At 34.9% G+C, this 21,218-nt stretch overlaps 1 protein-coding gene across 3 annotated transcripts; it reads left to right on the plus strand.

Annotated features, from left to right (window-relative positions):
* The first annotated feature begins 14,958 nt into the window (after window positions 1–14,958).
* LOC114292032 (uncharacterized) lies at window positions 14,959–16,691 on the plus strand. 3 transcript variants are annotated; one of them, XM_082905931.1, is made up of 3 exons: window positions 14,959–15,173; window positions 15,776–16,042; window positions 16,547–16,691. In XM_082905931.1, the coding sequence occupies exons 1-3, from the start codon at window positions 15,113–15,115 to the stop codon at window positions 16,639–16,641; spliced, it is 423 nt and encodes a 140-aa protein (XP_082762057.1). In that variant the 5' UTR covers window positions 14,959–15,112; the 3' UTR covers window positions 16,642–16,691. The 3 variants fall into 3 exon arrangements, 2 of the variants coding, with proteins under 2 accessions (XP_082762057.1, XP_082762059.1); XM_082905933.1 differs by having other exon boundaries at window positions 16,550–16,691; XR_003639564.2 differs by having other exon boundaries at window positions 15,008–15,560.
* Window positions 16,692–21,218: the final 4,527 nt, after the last annotated feature.

The raw sequence follows: 21,218 nt of genomic DNA on the forward strand, positions 1-21,218 counted from the left end.
CCACTTGTTTATTCCTATTTGAATTTCATAAGTCTGCTAGCTTGAATTATGGACAAATATTCGGTATGTCAAATGATTGGGCCAAAGGTCGTCGGACACGAATGATTGGGCTTAAGGCCGTCGGATATGAATAATTGGGCCAAAGGCCGTTGGATATGAATGATTGGGCCAAAGACCGTCGAATATGAATGATTGGGCCAAAGGCCATTGGACATGAATGATTGGGCCGGAGGTCATTTGACATGAAAGATTGGGGCAGAGGCCGTTTGACATGAATGAAATGGGCCAGAGGCCGTTTGATATGCTTGGGTTTGAAACCGTCTAATACACTAAATAAAACCATAAATAGGCCCAAGGTCGTCTGAGTGTGTATATCTGTTTTGAACTTCATTCATGTATCGTCTTTATTTGATATTATTCACTGAGCTTTCGCTCACTCTCATTCATGTGTTTGTAGGTGAGCCAAGAGATGTCCAAACCCAGTCTCAGTGAAGTATGTGAGAGGCAGTCAGAGTTTTGAGGAGTCAGCCCTTGCGTCTCATACATAAGACTCATTTTCGCCCTTTTGTCCTTTTCGTTATATTTTTGTTATGTTGGCGAAAACATTGAATCATTTTTGTATATAAGTTTTGTTTAGCTGACTATATAACTGAAAGTTCCTAGTTAAAGATTAACTTTATGAATATGTGTGAGTTATTATAAAATGTTTGTGGAACGATTTTGCTATATCATGTAAGCACAGCTCTATGGACAAAGTTTCAAGTTTGCTTCCTTTTTGGCCCCTTAACTCTGTTGAAATAGGTTTTATTTGGTTTGAGGCCGTAGATAATCTCGTGATTACTGGCCGGTTATGTCCTTAACCCATAGGGGTGGGTTCGGGTCATGACAGTTGTCTTATAAACATCCTCCTCTGCAATGCAGATTTGGTTGTAACCAGAATGTCCATTCATCATGGACAAAATCTTGTGCCCTGTTGAACTGTCCACCAATAAGTCTACTATGGGCATGGGATACTCATCTTTTGGAGTTTGCTAAGTTCAGGATTCTAAAATCGATGCATACCCTCATTTTACCATTCTTTTTAACCACAAGCACAATATTGGATAACCATTCAATATATCTAGTTGTTCTAATAAAGCCTGCCTGAAGGAGCCTAAGAATTTTCTCCATGACCTTCTGAACCACCTCAGGACTCATCCTTCTTGGCTTCTACTTGTATGGCTTGAAATTAGGCTTCATAGGGAGTCTATATTCTACTAATGATCTGTCTAATCCATACAGTTCATTATAAGACCAAGCAAAGCAATCCTTATATTGTTTTAAGACAACCAATATCTGATTTCTATCACAAGGACTTAACCAAGCACTGATATAAATGAGTTGCTGTGCAGAACCTCTCCCTAAATTGACTTCTTCCAAGAGGTCTTGTACTTGAGCGCTCACTAATGCTTCTCTTTTGATTTCTTCTTCCCTTGAAGCAACTTCTTTGCTTTGTTTTGCTCCCACTTTCTTTGGTTCAATATCTTTTCCTTCTTCCTCATAGACAAAGTCTGTCCATAAGGTTTCTTCTTCCTGTATTTCTTGGACTTTTGTTTCAATGTCCAACGCACAGTATTTATCAAAGGTTAAAGACCTGATCTATTGTTGCTCCTACTTAGAGCTAACTATCATGGCTTCTTTCTCTTGTTCTTGAACCTTCTGGACTATTGATTTTATGTCCAATATTGAAAACTTAACTAAAGCCAAGGGTCTGGCTTCTTGGGTTTCATCTTCTTCCCTACAACCAAGCATCATTATCATCTTTGATGACAAATTCTTCATCAGCATTCTCTTGTACTAAGTGCTTCAGGTGTGCTGCTTTCTCATCAGCTGTCACTTCGGCTGAACCATCAGGTTTTTTCAATATACTGAGTGGTGTCACTCCTTCAGTATACAACTTAGCCTCTGCAAAGTCAGCACAACTGACAAAGGATTGACGGTCTGCATTGATCTCCTCTGTCTCTCCATTGTATAAGGCCATAATTATCTGCTGATGTAGAGAGGAAAACACACATTTGTTGGTGTGGATCTAATCCTTGCCAAGTAAAGCATTATATTTGGCATTACTATCTATAACAAAGAATGCTGTAATGCAATATTTGGTTCTTACACTCAGGTTGATAGGCAAGATATCCTGAGCTATTTGTTTATCCCCGGCGAAGCCAGCAATGGTTGTGCTGGTTGAGATTAATCTAGGGTTTCTTTTTCTCAGTTTTTTCAAAGAGGACTTCGGAAGTAGGTTCACTGCTACCCCATTATCCACCAATACCCTGTTCATATGTATCCCATCGAAAAAAGCCTTGATATACAAGGGCTTAACGTGCTGTGTCATAGATGTTGTAGGATACTCAAAGGGATATGAGAGATTAATACTCACTTCCTCACTCTCATCTTCAGTTTCCATTAGTATGGCCACTTCAGACTCATCTTGAACCATGCAAACCTATGAATCTTCACTAGAAACTGGAATAGGGTCAATTTCCTGACCTTCTTGGTTTCCATCTTCAGCCTGGAACTCTTGTGGCAATATATATACCATATTTACTGACACTGGAGGAAATGAGCCAAACTGAACTGCAGCACACTTGTTTCTTTTTTAGGCTAGCTTGTTCAGTTATTTCAGAAGCATCTTCCATGCTGCATTCTGGTACTTCAGTACTAGTAACTTCCTTCAAATGGTCTGCTCTTGCTAGTTTTTTGACCAAAAATGTCTGTTCAGCCATAAAGGCCTCAGACCTCTCATTCTCAGCCATTTCTTTCCTTTGGTCTAGTTCAACTTCTTATCATGCCCCAAAATTTAGACAATTAAATATTAAAGTAGGACTAAACCCTAATCAACATTCCATCATCCAAATCCTGGGGGTGAAACAAAAAAAACTAAACGCCAACGAAACCATCCACCATAATTTCATAACTAACCAATACCTCAACATTAAGGTAGCAACAATTAGTCAAAACAACTTAACTAATGTACGGTTACAAACCATGCCAAATTATTCCAATACTAAAGTCATAAAAAAATAAATAAATCCAAGAGACATGTCCAACAACTATAGTTATTCCACGTCACCACTGCAGCCCCAACTAATCCTGCAAAGGAAGCTCGGCTGCGCTCAAACAGAACGCACCCGAGTTGCCAAAAGACAAAACGGGTCAGTATATAGGTATACCGGCATGAGTACAAGATTTAACACCCATGTTTCCACCAGACACAAACAAAAATATATTTAATTCTTGTCACGGGACAAGACAAGTAATTACATCCGCACCAAGACGATTAGGTAGTTTCTCAAGATACGGTGGCATTTAGTTTCTTGCCCGTACACAGCGAAATATAAATTGAGTATGAAATAAATAAATAAGAAATAAAAATATGGTGAGTTAGCCTTGCAAAACAATTAGTAAGACTCACCATCCTGCAAAAAAAATAAAGTTAATATAATTTAATCATACGCAACTTGCTAAAGAAGTATAAAAATGCACTGTTTCATACTTAAATAATTTGAATTGACCAAAACTCAAAGAACAAATGTTGTACAGAATTAAATTTCCTAAAATACAAAGAGAATGAATTTAGTAGAAACCAAACAGGTTGAGAGAAAAACTTGATATAAGAACCTAGACGAATTTCAACCGAAAAATCTGAAATTGAAAACGAACAGAAACTGTCCTAAGATGATTTTTTTGGGAAACATTCAAAACACGAAAAGTGTGCATAATAATATTTTACTTCAGTTTACACGAAACCAATAAAAATGAGCTCGTTTCGTAGGTTAAAACAGCCTCTAAAATCTGTATTGTTAAAATAAATCAAAACTACAATAACCAAGATTATCCGATTATAAGTTCTAACCGATCTTTTTAATAAAAATTTTAAAATGCAAAAGTTGTCCAGAATCATGTATACATGCCTCTGCTCAAATTTCATAATTTATCGAGATCGTTTACTATTTTTCAACATGTACAAATCAATACAATTCACACTATACTAATAAACTCATAATTAAATTCTTTGTACTTTAACTCCACCATTTTGGCCTCCACTTCCAGCCTACACATATATCCCATGTGCCTCCCGTATACTTAACACCGCTCCGAAACCAAACTTGCACGGGGATATCGTCCCGAGTTTGACTCACACTCCCCGGATGGTTAGCATATACGTACGCGCGTAAATCAAAGCACTTGTCTACTCATAAGAACGAGGCAACAATATATATATACAAAACATCTCACTCATGAGAATAAACATAACAATACCAAGCTTAAGGCATTCAAATAAATATCACAATCCTCACTTTTTTTTCATACACTCTTTCTCACCAACACTCAAATAAAACAACAATCGATGAAGTCATGGTGGAGTGTAAGGAATTTATCTATGGGTTCCTAATTTATTTTAATTTCATATATCTATGAGTGTGATTACAACCATAAAATAAATCCATATAAAAACCCTAAGTCTTGCATACACAACTAATCAAAATAATTAAAATCAATCAATCATCTAAAAATCCTAAATTTTACATACATCACTAATCAAAATAATTAAAATCAATCTATCATCTTCATGTAAAAACACAATCAAACTAACATCAAATAAATAAAAATAAATATATAAATAAAAACAACGAATTAAACATAAATCAAGAGAAGTGGGTTTTATACTCACAATATTTTTTTGAAGATTAAAGAATAACTTGAAGAATTAATAAAATCACCAAAATAAAATACTAATCTTTTTTTTTCTCCATTCCTCTTCTCTCTCCTGCCGTTCTCTCTGCTTGCACTCTTCCTTTTCTTCACTTTGATGATCAGTCAATCTCTCTCTTTCTCTCTCTTAATGTCCGTGGCTTTCTCTTGGTTCTCGTGGCTCTCTCTTGGAAAACTTTCACGCACCCACGTTTTTGATTGCTAGGTCTAGTATATCATATATACCTAATTTATTATTATATTTATATCTTACAAATATAACATATATATAAATATGATGGACTTTATCAATATATAAAGCACCTTTTTTTTTAACAAATATAAATTTATGAATATTCAAATTAATTATATTTAATTAAATGTCACATTAAATTCTCATGTAGCCACGTAATTAATAAAGTCAAAAATAAAATAAAGTAATAATAATAACAATGACTTACGAAAATTAGGGTTGCTACACTTCTCCTTTTGTCTCACCGTCGCTTTCCATCAAGGCCTTTTCAAGACCTGCTAAGCTGGATCTTTCCCTGGCTTTCAGTTCAGTGTGAACTTTAGCCAACTGCTCTTTGTTGACACTTCTTTTGTTCTGAGGACCCAATTTTAGACTAGGATCCAATTTTGGACTTTCTTTTCCCTCTGTCTAGCCTTTTGACTAGGCCAATGAAGAGCTTTCTCCACTTTCCTTTAGGTCCTTTCGGTACTGAGTGTAACTTCGTTGGATCTTCCTCTTTTGGGACCTGGAGATTACTAGAACCATATTTGGTTCCTTTGTTTTTGGGTGCTTTAATAATATCCAATTATTTGGAGCCACCAAGGGACGTTTAATCATTCTGCCTTGATCTCCAAAGACACTCCTCTGTGCTACACTCTGGTACTTTAGTACTAGTGACTTCCTTCGAATGGTCTGCTCCTGCTGGTTTTTCGACCAAAAATGTCTGTTCAACCATAAAGGCTTCAAACATCTTATCCTCAGCCATTTCTTTCCTTTAACCTAGTTCAACTTCTCCTTTTGTCTCACCGTCGTTTTCCATCAAGGCCTTTTCAAGACCTACTAAGCTGGATCTTTCCCTGGTTTTCAGTTCAGTGTGAACTTTAGTCAACTACTCTTTGTTGACACTTCTTTTGTTCTGAGGACCTAATTTTAGACTAGGATCCAATTTTGGACTTTCTTTTCCCTCTGTCTAGCTTTTGGACTGGGCCAATGAAGAACTTTCTCAATTTTCCTTTAGATCCTTTTGGTACTGAGTGTACCTCCGTTGCATCTTCCTCCTTTGGGACCTGGAGATTACTAGAACCATATTTGCTTTAATAATACCCAATTATTTGGAGCCACCAAGGGAGGTTTAATCATTCTGCCCTGGTCTCCAAAGACACTCTTCTATGCAGGTGTATCTTTAGGCTTGTTCTGCATGACAAACTAGTCTGCAACCCCAGGTACCCTTGAAGTCACTAGTTCAGTTGCTGAACTAGCTCTTTCTGCCTTAGAAGCCAACTTCAAAGATGCCTGTGGAGGCCACTGCTTGGCTCTGATCCCCTGTCTTGAGCCTATTTCAGGCCTTTTGTCAAGGTGGTTACCTTCTATCTTGTTCGAGGTTAATCTCGGAAGCCAATCTTTGGCTTTGATTCCATTATTTGAGCCCACTTCAGGCCTCCTCTCAGGATAATTACCTTCTATCCTGTAGTAGTTGGGTGGTCTGAACTCATGCAGAGATCTCTTACCCTTGGGATACACTCTAGCGGTTGGTGGTCCAGCCAAGAATAGCTGTTGTCTGGGACTAGTTGGGTATGGCCTCTTGTTGTAGGTACTGGTTGGTTTAGGGTGTCTCTATACTTCTTTATAATACTTTTTCCCATCAATTGGGAGACCTTTCAACCATTTATAACTTAATCTGCATCTGGGACACATCCTTTGCCTGACAGCTACCTCTAGAGAGTCATCATCTAGTGTCTCCTTACTAGAGTCCTCCTTTTAGTCCGCAAAGCTCTGTTCATTTGCTGGTGAACTTCTGATATCTTTCTTGAAAGTAGTCTGGTTGGCAACTTGCATCTGCACATTAACCTCCTCAAATTCCTTCAAGGATAGGTTTTGGAAGTCTAGCACACCAACATTGGTTGTAGTTTCCCCAATCTCTAGGAATGGGTTAGTATCAATCTCCATAGCTTTCTCTGCTTTGATTGGGAACTTTAAACTCCCCTTTCGAATATGTTCTTGGATCCTGTCCCAAAAAATAATACAATTTTTAGTTAAATAAGATTAAGAATTGTGCCATTTACAATACATTTTTCCTTTAAGTTCTTCTAGGGAAGGGATTTTTAACTCCCTTTGGTAACTTTAGGAAATTTGCTGCAAGAAAATAATCGAAAATATCATCTGTCTTTGTTAAATCAAAAGAGTATTTCCTATGAAGGTCTTTCTTTTTAAACTACTGGTCTATTGTAATATCTTTATGAATTAACGCCTCACAGGTCATAGGCTCTTTCCTTACGATCTCTGTTGCATCAATTTCGTAATTAGGGTCTCTATAATAAGTCTTGTATGATGCATTACTTCGATCTTGTTCTTCCTCAATTAATGATTCATATCTAGACACCTTATAGGTTAATTCCACTAAGTGTCGAAACTCAGCTGAGTCGAATTTCTTTTGAAGCCTAAACTCTAAATCATTTTGAGCCAATCTTACAAATTCAGGCTCTGGCAAAATGACCCTACACTTGTTTCGTGCTCTTATGAATCTGGTAATAAATTGAACAGCTTTCTCATCAGGCCTTTGACTCAACCTTGCCAAATCTTCCATGAAAACTTCTGGTTCTGTTTGGAAGAATTAGGCATGAATGCCTCTTTCATTTGTTGCCAAGTTTGGATAGAGCCAGGTGTAAGGTTAATATATCATGCAAAGGTTGCCCCAGTTAAAGAATTTGGAAAGAGTCTCAACTTCATATAATCATTATTGGTAAATTCACCACATTGGGCTGCAAACCTAAGAATGTGTTCTACTGTTGACTAGTTTCTATTTCCATAAAAGAGACCAAAATCTGGTATTCTAAACCCCCTTGGGTATTCAAGCACCCTGTCCACCTATTTTGGGTATGGCTTTCTATGCACAGGAGTTTGAACCCCCCAAGCCATAGGTCCACACATTTCTCTGACAATATCAATAATTTGGTCCATAGAAATGATATTTTGTACTTGTTGGACTACCACTGGAGGAACAAACACGAGATTTGGTGGAAACCCTTGTGCTTGAGGCCCTTTTGGTCCATAGGGAGGTATGTTTGGGACTGGCTGTCCCTGTGATACTAGCTGCTATTGAGGGTATGGTTGAACTCTTTGAGTCTGTCCTGCGAAAGACCTGCGAAAGGTGCTGCAATAGGAGGAACAGGTGTTATTTCTGTCCTAACTGCAGGAAACCCTTCCAACTCCTCGGGTGTGAATTCTAACAGAGGATTAGTAAACCACCTTGTGCCAGGTATGGCTTCGAACATGGGATTTGGAAACATTCTCATGCCATTTTCTAGTGTTGGTCCAGATCCACTAATTTGTATGGCTTCGCTATTAGGTAATGAGATATTTTGGTTTACCACAGGCCTCGAAAGAGGCTCATACCATGATTGAGGTATAGGTGATGGTCTTTCATAATTTTGATTACTAGTATGACTATTAGTATGTCCACTACTTTGCATAGGCTATTTATCTCTAGCCAATCTTTGCTAAAGAACATTTGGGCTCTGTTTGGAACGATTTTCAAACAAGTTTTCAACTCCCACATTTGAATATGATGTTTGGATAGAGTTATAGAATTAATTTTTCACAACTCTGCAGAACACTTTGTTTGAGAGCGTGATTTTCAAAAAAAAAAAAAATTTGAAATTTGGCCTAATCGGTCGTCCCACCGATCGTCCGGCCGGTTGACCGGAACAGTGCAATTTTTTTTTTTTGGTGCAATTGATACGTTAATTTTTATATATTCGAAAAAAATATTTTCCAAAATTTTTTAAAATTTTTTATGTGCTTTAATAGAATTTTGAGTTGTATGTTTGGTTATGAGTTGTAAGTTTTTGTATCAAATATCAAATGTCACATCAAAAATTTCCCACTCAATTCAAAACTATTTTCAAAACTCTTTCACTAAACAAATTTTCCACACTCAAATCATAATTCCAAAACTCACAAACTCAAAATACAATTCATACTTTCAATCATAGTTACAAAGCTCTACCAAACTCAACCTTGAATTTTCTTCCATATGCCTTATGATAGTTGGTTGATGGAAAGTCATTCGATCCATGAAGGATGTTGCCTATCTTTCCATTGTATACATTAACTGCTGTCCCATGGCATTTACCAAGCCTCTCTACGGATTCATTAGCTGGGTAAATGGAATAATGCATGGTCTAATTCCATGGCCTCGTCCAATATTTTAAACATGTGGTGCATGTTCTGATGTGCTAGTCTATTCGACCATGGGTTCTGATGAGATAGGTGCTTCCATAGGATGTGTTACCACATTATCCTTTGGATCAGGTATTTCTACCTCTCCCTCCATACCTTCTTCCAAGTGTTCATTTTCTCATTGTCTCCTACATCTAGCCATTTTAGTGTCCCACTGAGTGTGCCAAAAATATATGTTGGCCTTTTGGCTTTTGAAGGTTAATTATGTAATTTTAAACGTACCAACAAGGATCAATTAGTCCTTACAGAATATTGATTGCCAACCAATTATCAGAGGATTGTGTTATAGTTCTTTCAACCTGAATGAAGAGGACTTTTACTGGTGGCTTGTTTAGGAGAATTTATTAAATAACAACAAATGAAGAATCAATTTCAGAATCTGAATTTCATTAAGTAGAATGAAAAACTTACAATGATTTGACCCAATCTCGTAGAGGTTTACAGCAACAAACTATTTAAAACTACTCCTAGGAATTGAAGTGCAATACAAGAATTGGAGTGTAGAAATATAAAGAATTGTAAAAACTAGAAGGAAAAACGAAGTAAATAAACTGGTTTTTTTATCCGAGTCTGGGTCCTTCATTCTGGGGTCTTCTCTGCTATTTATATTTTTCAATGATAACTGTCGAAGTGAGTTTTCAACCATCAAAATGTCCTCTCATGATTGCTGAACATGCTCTCTCACAATCTGTCCCACTACGCGCCTCTTACAGTTAGGCTTCTCTCCTGATTTTGAATTTAAACTTTGTGAGTAACTGTTAGGCCATATCACCTTATATCCCTCGATTGTTCCAGTGCTACGCAGATCCATCATTACCAATACAGACTGACACGTGTTTGACTTTGGTTGGCAACTTGTATTAACTCCCTAATTTGCCCTCTTTGTACCATGTGTTGAATTGTGATTAGCTTTTACAAATTATACAGCCAACAAACTCCAAATGACTATTGAAAGAGATTTGCATGACATCCATATTTATGTGAGTTTAAATAACTCCAAATGACTATTGAAAGAGATTTGCAAGACACCCTATATTTATGTGATGTGATATTTTTATATGATTCTCTTGCTTAACAGCTTATGTAAATCAATTGTTTATGCAAAACATAAAATTTAAAATATAACAATATCGTATCATGAAGGTATTTAAGATAGATTAAAATAAATCATCTTAAATTAAAGTGGTTAATAAAATAAAATATTATATCACATCACTTTTTTTTAAAAATATTTTTTATACATATTTTTATTAAAAAAAATTAATTAAAATAATTTATTCCCAAATAAAACCATATATATGTATTAAATTTTATTTTAACCTTAACCGAATTAAACCATTTACACCTTACACTCGGAACAAATTATCGAAATTGGTCGTACCCTAGAGAGGTCCAATTAGCATTCCTACTTGAATTGTATTTATCTATGATAGTTGCCATTGCCCACATTGTTAGCTGTTATAAAATTTATTTCTCACCTTGTGTATATATATTTATATTTTCATAAATGCCTCGTAGCTCGATTTATTGAGGTTTGAGTGGCCCGAAGTGTTCTCTCTCCTCTCCTCTCTATCTCTATCTTTATCTTTGTTCTCATCTCCTCTCATCTCTAATTGTTCTCTCTTCTTTTTTCTCTATCTCTGTTCTGTTCTTCTCTCCTCTCCTCTCTAAGGGTTTGTGAGAGAGAAAAGGGGAGAGATGGAGAGAGGGAGAGAGAGAGAGAGAGGGTCACGAGTGATGTTGATAGTGGCTCCAGTGGGTGGAGGGGTTTGCGACGGTAATGGCGCGACCCTCCTCTGTATTTGCTGTCATCGACATCGTGACCCCCCTTGTCTTCGCCCAACAATACAGCGGCGCAATAAACGATTTCGGCAACACCATAGTCTACACCTTCAGTGAATGCATAAAAGACCTTTCTCACTCCAATTGAGACCTCTATTTCGCCCAAATCAAAACCTAGATCCTTCGTTGCCTCCATTTCCAACGTTTGATTCGTAGTGGTCAATTATTCTACGATGGGTGTTACTTGAGGTACGAAAATTACATGTTCTTCAACGAAAGTTTAAGTGGATTGGATCGAACTGTGTGTGGGTCGAGCGGGTTTGTGGATGGGAATGTGACTCTATTTCGAGAAAATATCGGTGATTTGGTGAGGAATTTGATCTTGGAAGGTGTTAACAATGGTGGATTCAATGTTGGGTCTATGAGTATAGGGAATTTAACGGTTTATGGGTTGGCTCAATGTTGGGAATTCGCTATTGGGTTTGTGAGTAGATCTGTCTCCTTCTCTTCTTCTCTCTCTCTCTGTGTTGAAGAGAGAGAGAGAAGAAAAAAAAAAGTGCCAAAATGACGTTTTGGTACCTCAAGCCAGCTCATTTTCGAGCTACGTAGCAAAGTTGTTATATTTTTATGTAAGGAGTCCTCACTTTATATATAGTATGTACAATTAAGGGTGTTGTCACGACCCAAACCTACCCCTATAGGTTTAACATCATAACCGATCAATAATCTTGGTATTACCCAAGACCTCTAAATAGATTAACATATAATAAGGGACTGGCGGAAGTAATAGTAAACATATAACATCCATAGAGCTATGTTTATATACATGGGACTGCAATTATTAAAACTTAATTTACATAGTTAAGACGTCATACCTACGTCACCATTCATACGTACAGACAAACAAAAGGCTTGTTCAAACTTAACAAGGAAATACAAAAAATCTTTAACATGATTCCAAAACTAGGCCACTGCAAAAAGGGAACCTCCTCAAGAGGCACTGTAGTTGGATGACAAACAGAACTCCAGGCAATCAACTTTAAGCTTGGTCACACGCCTGGTCACCTACATACAAAAATAATACGGTGAGCTGAAGCTTAGTGAATAACAACAGAGTAAAGGATTTATGAACGATATCCAAACAGTTTCAAAAATCATAATTCATATCAAAAACAAATTCAAATTCATATCCGTAACAAAAAATCATAAGCAATCATATGTGGTACATCCATTAGCTATCATATCATCTTGGTCCTGGGACCCATATGCATAGTTAGTACCAATGACCCTAAAGGTCCATATCTTGTGCACAAGTAGTCATGGTATCGTTTCCCCCAGGCAAGAGCCATGTATAAACCACGGTATTGTTTCCCCCAAATAAAAGCCATATGATCATAAGCCACGGTATTGTTTTTCCCGGGTGAGGGCCATATAAACATATGCCACGGTATTATTTCCCTAGGCGAGGGTCATGTGAATTAAGGATGCCACAAATACATTTCATAAAATTGGACATTCATTCACTATTCATAAAATAGCGTTTCATAAAATAGTTAATATCTTATAATTATGAAAATATTTATAATCAAACATAGCTTTACAGAATTATTGCTCACAGATAGCTCCGATAGCAAAACAGATAAAGTGGACGGATTGGATAGTCTATGGCGCGTTACCTACACAACATATAGTAGATTCATATTGAAACGCATACTCGAAATTCATTTACTTCATTTTTTTTTTGTTTGGGTGTGTTTTTAATCTTTATCCTCACTACTATATCTTAATTAGGGATTAAGAATGCCTAAGATGCAATAAGGATACCAAAATATGCCTTAGAACATTTAGTCAAATTTTCAAAAACTAGGTAGTCCGCTCGAGCGCAACATTGGTCGCTCGAGCTGCTTGCAAAGTCTATAAAAGTACTGGTTGCATGATTTTTTCGTTCAATGAACACTCGACAGTCACTCAAGCCAAAGACTAAGTAAAAAAGGGTCTTCTATCAAGCACAACTTCCTATGCTCGAGCAATTTATAAAAGCCTATAAAACTTCTAGGAGCTCTCATTTTACGCTCAAGCGCAACTTCGATCGCTCGAGCAGAAGGTCAAAAAAATAAGGGTGGCCGCTCGACCGCAGATTCTGCCGCTCGAGCCAACCCCAAACTCTATAAAAGTACTGAGAGCTCATATTCTTCGCTCGAGTGCAGACTCCACCACTCGAGCAGAGGTTGCAAATTCTAAAATTTTCATATTGATGTTCAAGCTTGAAAACTCAAATTCAAACCAACAAAACACATCCTTTTGTGCCCAAAACTTGAGGAAACATATGTAAACTCATAGAACTTCATGATTTGAAAGCCTTTTCGCAAAATCAAAGCCCAAAAGCATGCCAATTAATCAAAAACAAACTTGAATTGTATGTATATATAATATGCATTTATTGTCTTGGCTCCAAAGCTTACAGAACATGATCAAATGAGGTTCAATGGTGAGAAATGTTGTGAATTCTTAAAACCATGCTAGAATTACCACATGCATGAGAGAAATCATTGGCAACAACTTCAAAACTCCATGAAATGCACATGCATGCATGAATCGATTCTCAATTCCATTCTTTAGCTCAATTCTCTTGTTAATTTACCTATCTCACTTGATTCCATGCATTAACCAACTAAATTACAAAACTAGAGGCTAGAATTCTTACCTGAGGTTCTTAATTCCTTAGGTAGCATTTGATAACTTTTACGTTTTTGGTTTATGTTTATAAAAATTTTATAAAATGATTTTTGTTTATTTTTAGAAAAACATAAACTAGAAACCTGTTTGGTTTGAACAAAATGTTTGAAAATTTTTAAAAACATAAACTAAAAAAATATGTTTGTTCAGGCCTAAAATATTTATATTTATTTTTTATTATTTCTGACAATGTGATCATACACATTATAATTGAAAAAAAAGATTAATTGAAAAAAATTAATTGGAAAAAAATTATTTGAAAAAAATTGTTTGAAAAAAATTATTTGGAAAAAAAAGTTAATTGAAAAAAAAAAAATTGTTAGTCAAATTTTTAAATTTTTGTTTAAAAATCAACGTAAACTCCCATTTATAAACCAAAAAAAATTATCAAACAAGTTTTTATGACAGTTTTTAAAATTTTTGTAAATATAAATTGAAAATTGAAAACTAAAAAGTAAAGACATAATGGTTATCAAACATGCTCTTAATGTTTGGAGATATTATTGAGCAATTCTCCAAGTCTCTTACCAATTTCCTTCCAAGCCTCAAGCTTGGTCTCAATTTTCTTAGTCTCTCTTACTCTCTCTCTCTCATTCGCTGCTTCAAAGATGAAGAAAGGAGAGTATAAAGTGTACTCTAGCACTACAAGAATTTACACATTTTGCGACCACTTTTGCCGACTAAAAAAATTTTGGTTGCAAAAAAATGACATTTGGCGACCAAATATTAATTAGTCGCGAATGATCATTAATTTTGGCGACCAAATATTATTGGTCGCAGAAGGTTATATTTTGGCGACCAAAAAATGAGTTGGTCGCAGAAAGTGGTATGCTTTTGCTGACCAACTACAAATTTGGTCGCGAAAGGTCACATATTTTTTGGCGACCAAAAATTTGGTCGCCAAAAACTTATTTTCAGCAACCAAAAAAAATTAGTCACCAAATTATATTTTTAGCAACTAATATTTTAGTCGCCGTTGATTGAGATTTTGCGACTAAAAAATTTTGTCGACAAAGGCACCTTTTCTGCGACTAATATTGTCTTTTGGTCGCCAAAAGTTTGGGAGGGAAATTTGAAACATGGAGGGGGGAAATGAAAATTTTTTGCGAGTAAAAAAATTTCTCTTCATCGTACCATCTCTCCTCTCTCTCTCTCTCTCTCTCTCTCTCAGGTCTCTGCAAAAGCTCTTCAAACCCCTACCCTCTCTCTGCATCAGACGCCAAATCCCAAACCCTCACTCTCTCTCTTCTTTAGACCCCAAATCCCAAACCCAAACCCCAACCAACATAACAACGAGTGAGAAGGAGAAGATGGACAAAGAAAATACACACAGACAGAGCTCTGAACCAGAAGAAAAGAACAAAGAAAGAGAAGTAACAACGGAGAGAGAAGATGGCCGAAAGGAGACGGAAGAGACGAACGCACGCAAAGAACACTTCCACCCTTCAACCAGGTTTGTAGATTCAAACTAGGGTTTTGATTTGGGAATTTTCACTAAAAAATCAAGGTTTTGATTGAGCAATTCCAAAATTATGTAAAATTAGTGAACCTTAAGGAACTCTAGTTTAACAAAAAATTTGGTAATGTTATTAATTTTCACGAGTATCCAAAACACTGTGCACTGCAAACACTCGTACAGCCCTAAAAGGGTCGCCGTTCGACCGTGATTGTAAGCTCTGAGCTCTGGTCATGGCTTCAAAGAAGAAACCAAACAAGGCAAAGCGACCCAGACAAGGCTTTGAATAGCTCGACCGCTTCGATTCGCTTCCATGGAACTCTTCTCTCTCCGAAAACGACGACCCTTTCTTTATCTCCGTTGGCTCTAGCGAACTCGAGGGAGGTTCAATTTGTTTTCAATTTCAATTAAACGAAAATTTTGGGTTTTCATGCTATTTTTCGTTATGGGTTTCTGTTAGTTTTTGTGCACATGATTCAGAATTCTAAAAAGTTGAGTTCTTTTAGTTTCTTGCATTTTCTCGGCAACCAAACAAGGGTTGATGTTGGAAATTTTAAGAGATGATGATATATATATATATTTTTTGGTTGTGAATGTAGGTTTTCTATCGCTTGAGGAGATTGATGAATCTGAGTATGGTTTGGAAATTCCTAAACCTGAGAGAGAAAACAAGAAAGAAAGGACTAAAGAAAATAAAAATGAGAAAAAAAGAAAGCAAAGTGAAGTTGAGGATGAGCTTGGTGGTGAGGTTGAAGCTGTAAGTGAAGAGAAGGATAATAAAGTGAAGAGAAAGAAGAAAAAGAAGAAGAAGAAAAAGAAGAACAAGGATGCAAAGAATTCTGAGGAAAATGAAGAACCAACTGCTGGTTAGTGTTTTGAATTCTCTTCAATTTTTAATAATTTGAGTCAGAATTGTAATTCTACTTATTTATTTTTTAGTAAATTTATGGATCAGTATAAAATTTTGTTTGATTAGATTGAGGTTAAGGTTTCTTATAGATTTTGTTCTGAACATGTCAATGCTTTAGTATTTATCCATTTCTGTGCTAGATAAATCATAATTTGGTGTATTTTTGTCTCTCTACATGTTAATGGTAATTTATTGATCTTTGGGTTGGGAATGCATTTAAGGTTGACAAGTTTTGATCTCTTTTTTCATATATAAATGATTTGGTAATATTTTGGTTCTGGTTCACTACAAATGTACTTGTTATGAGTCTGCCACTTATCAATTTCTGGGTCAATCTTAAAGTTAAGTTTATGAGATAGTGCAGACTGCTTCATAAAGTGATTAAATTTGTTAGATAGTTTGTATTTTGGATTCAGTTTGAACGAGTGTTTTTTTTTTTAACAAAATTAAATTGTGACAGAAGTCAGTGATCCCAAGGATGATATTGAAGGAGATTCAGTTGATGAAGCTGAATATTATGCTTGGAATGAACTGAGGCTACTTCCCTGCTTATGAAAGCAATATATAGTCTTGGGTTTAAAGAACCAACACCAATACAGAAAGCTTATATTTTAACGTGCTTCTGTTCTGTCTATCATCGAAGCTAGAGTTTTGTGTGTATAGAGACCTAGCAACTAGATGTGACAACTAAATTCGATTTGCCCTTATAGAAGATTGATGGTACTATCTTTTCACCTTTGGCTATCAGTTCTATTCTATGATATATGTTGATGAACTTAACAATGATTCTTAATGGGACAATGGGTAACATGTAATTAATTGAAACAGGTGACCATGGATCAATTTGGTTATGTGGCCTACATGAAGATGGGCTTACTATTCTGACAAATGGGTGTAGTTTATTAATTGCATGGAGAGGGATATCATTACAGTTCCCATGCTCTTACAAACCTGCTTAATTCCAAAGATTTTTGGAGTGCTTTCTCATAATTTGGGATCAGAAGCTGGGGCAGAGCTACTAGATATCTCCCCCTGCACCCCCAGTTCCCACTCTCAGTTATATAATTTTCCTACCCCTCTCCACTTTAGTGCTGCTTACCTTTCTCCACCATTGTCAGAAGTAGAAGGTGAAATTGTGGTATTTGATCAATATCTTGAATGTGGGGTACTGGGAGAATACACTTTCTATTCCTAGGGGAGTTGATCATGGCCCTCCATCTGGTATTTGATCAATATCTTGAATGTGGTATTTGATTAATATTATATATTTATCATGCTTCTCTTCTAAATTTTCCAATTCTGTTTCTTTATTAGGTGCCTTACATCACTACTGCTTTGATGGATGCGAAGCTTGGTACGGAAGGGCGCAAGGATCTTTTTGATTGGCTATCAAGGCAACTTAGTGGATTAAGCAATTTTCCTGATGCTGTAAATCAGAATTATGTATTGTTTCAATTTGTTATGCTAGATGGATGTGACTTGTGAATGAAAACTTAGAATAGTTGTATTGTGTCGAATGTTAATGATTCAGTTAATTTGAATGATGCTTTAAAATTATAGATTTATTATGGATTGAATGAATTATTAGGAATTACAGGTGTATTGTTTTCCTGCTTTGGCGACCAATTTATTAGTCGCGACAAATAAATAATTTTTTTCCGCAAAAAATTACAATTGCCGACCAAGAGTTTTGGTGGCAAAAAATACATCTATTGCCGACCAAAACAGCTCTTGGTCTTGGAAACTCACTTTTGCCGACCAAAAGTTTTGGTCACGAAAAGTAATAAATGGCGGCCAAATTTTTTGGTCGTGGAATGTCACAATTGGCGACCAAACTTTTTGGTCGTTGAATGTGATAATTGGTGACCAAATTTTTTGGTCGCGAAATGTGTCAATTGGCGACTAAGATATTTGGTCAGGAAAATATCACTTTTCGCGACCAAAGTGTTTTAGCGACAAAATGAATTAGTCGCGGTAATTAAATATTTAGCGACCAAAAATTTAGTCGGCAAATCCAACTTTTGCCGACCAACCAAAATTTTGGTCGCGAATTACTTTTGCCGACCCTCAATTAGCGACTAAAGTAGCGACCAAAAAAATTGGTCGTGGATAACTTTTGCCAACCAAAAATTGACTTTTAGCGACCAATTTTTTTGTTGCCAAAAGTGTTAATTAATCAAAGAGACCTATTTAAGCTTGGTTTAAATTAATCAAATTGGCATTAATTATCTTAATTAATTCGTTTTATATAGAATTTCAATTAATCCTACCATAAATTTCTAAAAATTCAAAATAACACATAAACAGAATCAATTTCGTAATCGGATGCCGATAAGGCCTTCAATTCGTATAATGAAACAGAAACAAAAACAGATCTATCTACAACAGACAAATATGAATACAAACAACATAGAACACATGCAATTAATGTAGTATTTCATTTTAATCACTCATTATGTCTTCTTAACCAAATATTATAAGCTAATCACAGGTCAGGATTGTTACAGGTGTTAAACAAATCAAAAATATTTTAGAGTTCACTAAAAATTTTAAATCAATTGTTTATTCAAGCTAGTTCAATAAATTTTAAAATTATATACAAATATTAAACCATTCGAACTTGGCTCGACAAAATCTAATTTGAAATCGGTTCAAAAGGATTTCATTTACGTGTATTTTCAAAATACAATTTTAATTTTGGTATTTTGTCTTAATTATATTTTAAATTGAAGGGCAAATTATTGTTTAGTGGTAATTATATAAAATTATTACATATTCATAAAAAAATTATGATTTTAATTATTAATATTTTTAAAATTGAATACTTATTTATAATTAATTTCTAAACACTCATTGATTTGAAGTTTGCTCTAAATTCAACCCCGTATAGTCTGGTTTTTTAATTCCATATTTTTTCCCCCAAATATAAGGGGAAAAGAAATTGTTCACCATGACCAAAACCCAAATTCAGACTCGCCCGATTTGGCAGTTCGCAGACCCAAGCGGCAAGACCCATCAAAACAGCTTGAATGACCCCAACAATCCAACACCCCCACTCACGGATAATTATTTAATAATATCAGAAAATAGATATGTGATATTTCATAATATTATAATTAATAAAAAAATAAATAAATATAGTATTGTGTTAAATGTTTAAAAAATTTAAAGAACATATTAAATGATAATTGATTAAAAAGTGCTGACAATTCACGTGCTAGTCGAAATATTGAACAATTTTCCAACCGGGCACTAGTGAATAGAAACACACATTGCAAACGCACCAAATGCTGATATCCCTAACATCTTTCGGTTCTCATCACTGTGCTAAAAATCGAGTTTCGATCGAAATCGGTTCCAAACCCTAATCTCAACTTTTGATTTTCCCCCCTTATTTTTTCCAGCATCTACAGTTTTTTCCATCACTTTTTTCAATGAAGGTTCGATACTTCTTGCATTCACTTTTTTTTCAGGATTTATTTGATTCGGTTTGATGGGGTTTATCTGTAGAACTTGATGATTCTCGTTGAGTTGTGTTTGGATCTTTGAATTTAGGTATTTTGAATGTTCTGATATTTGATTGGTAGTTGTGTGGGTTGGTATTGATTCCTGTGTATATTCCAAAATTGTATAAAACAGTTTCTTTGATTATTACATTGTTTGAGTTTTACTTGATGTGATTATAACCCACTTTCAATCAAATGTCGCACCTTTGGATTTGGAAGCTTATGGGTGATATATTGATCCGTGGTTTTTTACAATTTATTTGAGGTGTATTAGAATGTGGGTTTGACACAGAATTGGATTATTGTAGATACATTGTGTGAATTTTGTATGCATAGACCCATAAGCACATGGTGAACTTTTTCTATTTTAATAATTTTGATTTTTTAAAAAATTTGTTTGAATAAGAGTATATTATGAGATCTTTACTTTAGTCGATGTTGTAACATCTCATCAAAGTCTCAATCAACTGTTTATAATTATCATATTATTACAAGTTTTAAAACTTTTCTTAATCATTTCTAAATTTAAACAAAAATTCAATGAAATAGAAATCATTAGTTCGTCCATGAAATTAAGAGGATTTGGATCCATTTTGTCCCTTCAGTGGAAGTAGGGTTGAGAAAAATGACAAAAAAAGAAAAATAAAAAGGCAATGGGTTATCAAAGCAAATTAGTAATGGAGGTGGTTTGAAAATTAGTTCTAAGCAACTAATTAATTGTGGTGGGTATTTTTCATCATGTGAATGTCGATATTTATTTCTTAATCAAAGAACAAAAACTTTAAGTTTTGCTTTCCTTCTAAATCAAGTATTTAAATGCGTAGGTTTAGTCTTCCATCTAGGTGGATAATGATATGAGGTTGTATTTTTTTAATTATATTTTATTTATTATGTAATATATCATTACTATGGAGTGTTTTGAGAACTTCTAAAAAAGTTAACTTTTTAATTTTTTTACACAAAAAGGCTATAAAAATGTTACAAAAAAGGTCAATTTTTTTAACACACAAAAATTAAAAAGTTACAAAAAAAAGGTTAAAATCAGCTTTTTATTAATTTTTCAAAACACCACTACATTGATAACATATATAAATAGTGAAATTTATTACTAAAATAATATAATTATGGTAGATGATAAATAAAATATTGTTAGAAAAAATGATGAAATTAAATTAATTCTTTTAAATGTGCGATTTTTTTTTATATATATAAAAAAAAAAAAAAAAAAACTCCATTTAAAAAATATATAAGAAACGAGCTGCCTATCAACTAACTCTGAAGCGTTTTTGAGTCCGATCCACATCGGCAGGTATTTAGAATCAAGTTGGCTACGAGGGCCCAAATAAGCTCATCTTGATCCGTCCCGATTCTTCAAGATCTTGATGGGCCTCTATTTGTCAGCTTCGGCTATTTAGCCCACTCAATTCAACCCTATCCAGTTCTTGTTTTAGTATTGCTTTTATTATTTTTTTGTTTTTTTTTTTTAACTCTGATTTTTTTTTTTCAAAATTATTATTTTTTTTTCGAAAAACAACTCACTTTTTTAAAAAAGCAAAAATATTATTTTTGAATTTTCTAAATCTTTTTTCATGAAAAAATATATTTAAAAAAAGAGGTACTTACGCG

Source organism: Camellia sinensis, chromosome 14 (genome assembly GCF_055761805.1).
Source record: "Camellia sinensis isolate YWXY chromosome 14, ASM5576180v1, whole genome shotgun sequence".
In the NCBI taxonomy this organism is placed as follows: Eukaryota; Viridiplantae; Streptophyta; class Magnoliopsida; order Ericales; family Theaceae; genus Camellia; species Camellia sinensis.